The following is a 4,634-nucleotide window of genomic DNA, read 5'->3' as shown; positions in this document are numbered from 1 at the left end:
GATGGGGTGGTGGATGGCTGTGATGATTCCCATGTCTTCGCCTACTATTATAACCAACCACCACTGCTATTGCTTCCAATACTTCCCATTTCCCCATTTTTTTCCTTTTTTTTTTTTTGTGTGTGTCTAAACTAAACCTCCTTCTCCATCAACGACTAAAGAAAAAATAAAGAAGCTCGTCCTTGAAAATTTTCAAAACCTAGCTTTCGAAGGCATTTTCAATCTCTGTATGATCATAAAAAATGAAATAAAAAACAATATAGTAGCGTAGAAGTTAAAGAGGTCACAGAATAGGACAATTCTAGAGAACTCAAATTTTGAAGGGTTCGCTCTTGTTTCCAAAACTGATCAAATTTGATTAGATTGAATAGGAATGGGGAGAAGGAAGTTCAAAAGTTAAACTTATCTGTTTTTCCTTGCTTTTTTTCTCGAAGAGGAGAGAATGAACAAGAATTTTGAAGATCTTTTTTGTCCTTGTTATTTTTCTTCTAGCCTGTCCCTAATCCTTTTCGTTGCAGAAAATTTGAGGGGGGGTCGATTAGCAGTGACTGGTAAGGATTCTGACTAGGGTTTTCGAAAATGTGAAGATGGTTGAGTGGTGGACTGGTGGTGGAGGAAGAGGTGGGAGGGGGAAAGAAAGTAGAAAGAGGAATCCTTTTGATGTGTCCCCCGCCTCCCCGAGATTGCGTAAAGTTGTCACACAGCAGGCAGCGTGTCCTCCGGCCATTCAAAGTTTCAGACCAGAGGCCAAATGGAGAAGGGGGAGGAATAACCTCGTGGGGGTATTTTAATCATTATAAAAATTTTTCAGGGACTGGTTTGTCCTATTACTTTAGAGAAATACTTCTTCAAGAAGTACCTTTTACCAAACATCCATAAGTATTTAAAAACCACTTAATGTGTAGTCCTATGTCTTAAAAGAAATACTTTTAATTGTTCTCAAAAAGAACCTTAAGGCTTGAATATGAATGCCTTGAATGAAGACTAAAAAAGTGACCATTATAACTACAAATTATATACATATATACTATATAATATTATGGCATTGGGTCAACCCAGTGATTGAACCGTTTGACTCACAACCTGATCTATCCGGTTTGATGAATGGTCCGAGTCTTAGAACATTAGAAACTAGATGATGTGCAATCTATTGTTAGCTTTTACTTGGTACATATAGGTTTTCCCTTCTTTATATATACAAAATAATGATTGTAGTGATTGAATGTACTTTGTCGTTACCTTTATCAAGATAAGGAGCTATGGTATCTACATTGTTGCCATGGAAAAGCAGGTCATGAATGATAAAGGCATTTTTTGTATAGCTGTTCTTACTATGTAAGTTAAATTACCAATAACTTTTTACATTAATTTCATTTCAAGGTTAGAGTATTATATAGTGTTTGTTCATATATAAATTTCTTTTATTTTGTTCTAGATTTTCTTACAGTTTAGGTATTATTTAATTTATCTCTATTTTTATTTTATTAAATATTTTATTTTTAATATTCTATATTTGTTCATATATACCATGCATGTTTTTAGATCTATAGGGTTCCATTGAGATCTAGAAACGTCCCTCCAATCCATTATAAATCAAGTCTAACTTATTTCCTTTGTCTTTACTTAATTTCCTAAGTAAAGACAAAGGCTTCTTAAACTTACCACGTGGATAATGGGTCCCTTAATTTCGTTTTCAAGTGAACAGAAAATCCAACCCAAAGAGGCAAAGACTTATCTTGATTTAATTTTCCAAGTCAATAAAAAATCAATTTAATTTCTAATTTAGTTGCTCAAGTAAATATGCTTAACATGTGGGTAATGGGTGTCAACTAATTAAAATATACATGTAATCGCCACATCCTAGCTTACAGGGTTCCACGTGTCAAGTAGTGGCTGAGTTGGAAGAGTGTGGAACTGGATGTGAGGATTTGACCGGTCAAGACCTCGATTAAGTTAGCGAAAGAGAGAGAGAGAGAGAGAGAGAGAGAGAGAGAGAGAGAGTGGCGAGGTTTTACCAAGACATTTTTAAATGGGATTAAATCTTATATTTATTAAAAGTTTTACATCTACATTTAAAATAATAATAAAAACAACATGGTCTTGTGTAGAGTCTGACACACAAGGCCTGGGGCGTTGGCTCAAAAACAAGCACATTTCTCTTGGCCCACTTCACTTGGAATAAGGGTAGGGCCAGTATGGCGTATCCTTTAGAACTGATCCTCTCTCTCTCTCTCTCTCTCTCTCTCTCTCTCTCAAAACCCTATATAAAAACAAGCCTAGCCCACTGCTTTCTCCCATGCACTTGTCTTCTTCAACCCCAACACCACTTGTGCTGTGTTATTGTGCTGTTCTTTCTCTATCCCTCTCTCGCTATTCCTCTTTTTCTCCTGAGTTCTTGTTCATCTTCTTTATAGCTCTCTTACATCTCGTTCTCAACAGCCTGGTCATTGACATTCGGCTCTCTCTCTCTCTCTCTCTTCCTCACTTCTTCCATTCCAATCTTCTTCTTATTAACCTTGCTTCTGACAAATCTATTCCTCATTTGTCTCTTTGGGTCGTGTCTCCCATATTCAGTCGCTTTTTACTTGGTTCCTGACAAACACAATTCACTGAAAAGATGTCTAGCAGAAGATCGCGTTCGAGACAGTCAGGAAATTCAAGGATCACCGATGATCAAATCAACGACCTTGTATCCAAGTTGCAACAACTTCTTCCAGAGATTCGTGACAGGCGCTCGGACAAGGTGATTTGGGGCTATCTCTCTCTCTCTCTCTCTCACTTCTTATCTACATTTGTGTGGTCTAACTTTAGCTTATGTACTTGAGTCTTGAGTCGTAACCACAAATCTATATTTTTCTTTTTGTGGTGTATCTTTTATTAAATACAGTTGAGCTATGGAACAACAATTGTTTCCCCAGGCAGATACTTTCTGGGTATTATATAGCTTTTACAGGTTCTATCCGGGTTAGATAGTTGCTAATTAAGGTTCAATTCGGTTCTGTTTTGCAGGTATCAGCTGCTAAGGTCCTACAAGAGACATGCAACTACATTAGGAGCTTACACAGAGAGGTGGACGATTTGAGCGAGCGACTATCAGAGCTATTGGCCACAACTGACACCAACAGTGCACAAGCAGCTATCATTAGGAGTTTACTTATGTAACAGATAATACCCTCTCTCTCTCTTTCTCTATATATCTACCTATTTCTCTTCTTCTCTTTTCCTCTTCTAGGGTTTGGTCAGTAGATTAGAATTGAACTTCAATGCATCCCTCAGAAGCTAGATGTAGTAATTTCAAGTCAATAAAATAAAAAAGGACTTGCATTTACAAAAGCCTTTTTTTCCTCTCTCTCTCTTTTACATTTACAAGTAAACAACAACTCTTGCCACCAAGTTGCCAATTTCAGTACATTAAACTACGTCAAAATTCTATTCTTGTGTGTTGTGTCTACCTAGTTAAGGGTGCATCCTGATCGAAGGCCTACTTATTTTAACATAATCTTCTGCGTTGATTGTGACACTTGAATAGGATATAACCTTGTCTCCGTGATCTCAAAGAGCAGTGGAAAAACTAATTAAGCAATTTGAATTGACTCTCTCTCTCTTTCTCTCTCACTCTCTCTCTCTCTCTCGATCGCTCGCTCTCGTGGGGAAATCTCAGGAAGCAAATAGAACCCGTGAGTTCGACGTTTGAACCTCAAGTCTTCCGTAACAAAATATTAGCATGTCAGTCGAGTCGACCCCATAACATTTACATTAACAATAATTTTCCTTTTCTCTAAGCAAGAGAGAGAGAGAGAGAGAGAGAGAGAGAGAGAGAGAGGGAGAGAGCCATCAGCCAACAAATAAGATCATAAGTTCACCATATAATTTATTGTTTCAAACTTATAAAATAGGCAATTCACTGTTGGAGTAGAGATATATAGAAGAAAAAGTGCACACTGCGTGCTTTGTTCTCTACTTGCTAATTAATAAACTTTGTTTTGTTTTTACGCTTCATTCTTAATTATAAGCTAGGCAAGGTAAACTCTAACACAGTAGAAGAGGATGACAATAGTAACCGTCTGACATAGCCATATGTTGTTCAAGATCCTTCTTTACAGATATACAAAGGTCAGAAATAATCGTACATGCAGAGGATACAAGTCCTGTTTACATGCTAACATGCATGGGGGTCCTTGCTATCAGAGTATGAAGGAAATAATTCAAGAGCTTTTGCCTTCTTCTTCCACTTTTCTATGACTGCAACTGTTTACGGCTTACCCATTCGAAAATACAAATACCTCTAACAACTAATAATTGATTTCTACTCCACAACCCCTTCTGGGTTCTCACACAAGGTGTCACCATTGGAGCAACCATGCACAATGCACATATTAAACAGCATTTCAGTCTATTTTTCTGTCTCTGTTTTTGTTCTTTTCTTTCGTCTTTCTGTATGTGTCTCTGTCAAAATAGAGAGAGAGAGAGAGAGAGACACCATGTTCCGGATTGACATGATCAGAAATGTCCTCACAGCATAATCCGCACCTTACCACCAACTACAAAACATTAACTACGGTAAGAAATAAACCAATTAGTAAAACTGGAATACCCGGCCACTACTCGATCGATCAGTGGATCATACTATTCAT

The 4,634-nt window shown here is 37.3% G+C and overlaps 1 protein-coding gene across 1 annotated transcript; it reads left to right on the top strand.

Moving 5' to 3' along the window:
• Positions 1 to 2,289: 2,289 nt before the first annotated feature.
• On the top strand, positions 2,290 to 3,333 carry LOC148854190 (transcription factor PRE6-like). The gene is made up of 2 exons (XM_088985624.1): positions 2,290 to 2,743; positions 3,010 to 3,333. Exons 1-2 carry the CDS (start codon positions 2,618 to 2,620, stop codon positions 3,160 to 3,162), a joined length of 279 nt encoding a protein of 92 aa, XP_088841750.1. The 5' UTR covers positions 2,290 to 2,617; the 3' UTR covers positions 3,163 to 3,333.
• The last annotated feature ends 1,301 nt before the right edge of the window (positions 3,334 to 4,634 follow it).

The sequence above is a fragment of the Nelumbo lutea genome, chromosome 4 (assembly GCF_056320005.1).
Source record: "Nelumbo lutea isolate HS-2025 chromosome 4, American lotus-T2T, whole genome shotgun sequence".
NCBI lineage: Eukaryota > Viridiplantae > Streptophyta > Magnoliopsida > Proteales > Nelumbonaceae > Nelumbo > Nelumbo lutea.
The sequence above is the reverse complement of the archived record's forward strand: the minus strand, read 5'-3'. Positions and strand labels throughout refer to the sequence as shown.

Bases quoted from the DNA above. Each gene is read 5' to 3' on its own strand.
- LOC148854190 (XM_088985624.1), top strand. From the start codon at position 2,618: ATGTCTAGCAGAAGATCGCGTTCGAGACAGTCAGGAAATTCAAGGATC. The intron at 2,744-3,009 runs GTGATTTGGGGC...TCTGTTTTGCAG, and splicing joins GTGACAGGCGCTCGGACAAG to GTATCAGCTGCTAAGGTCCT.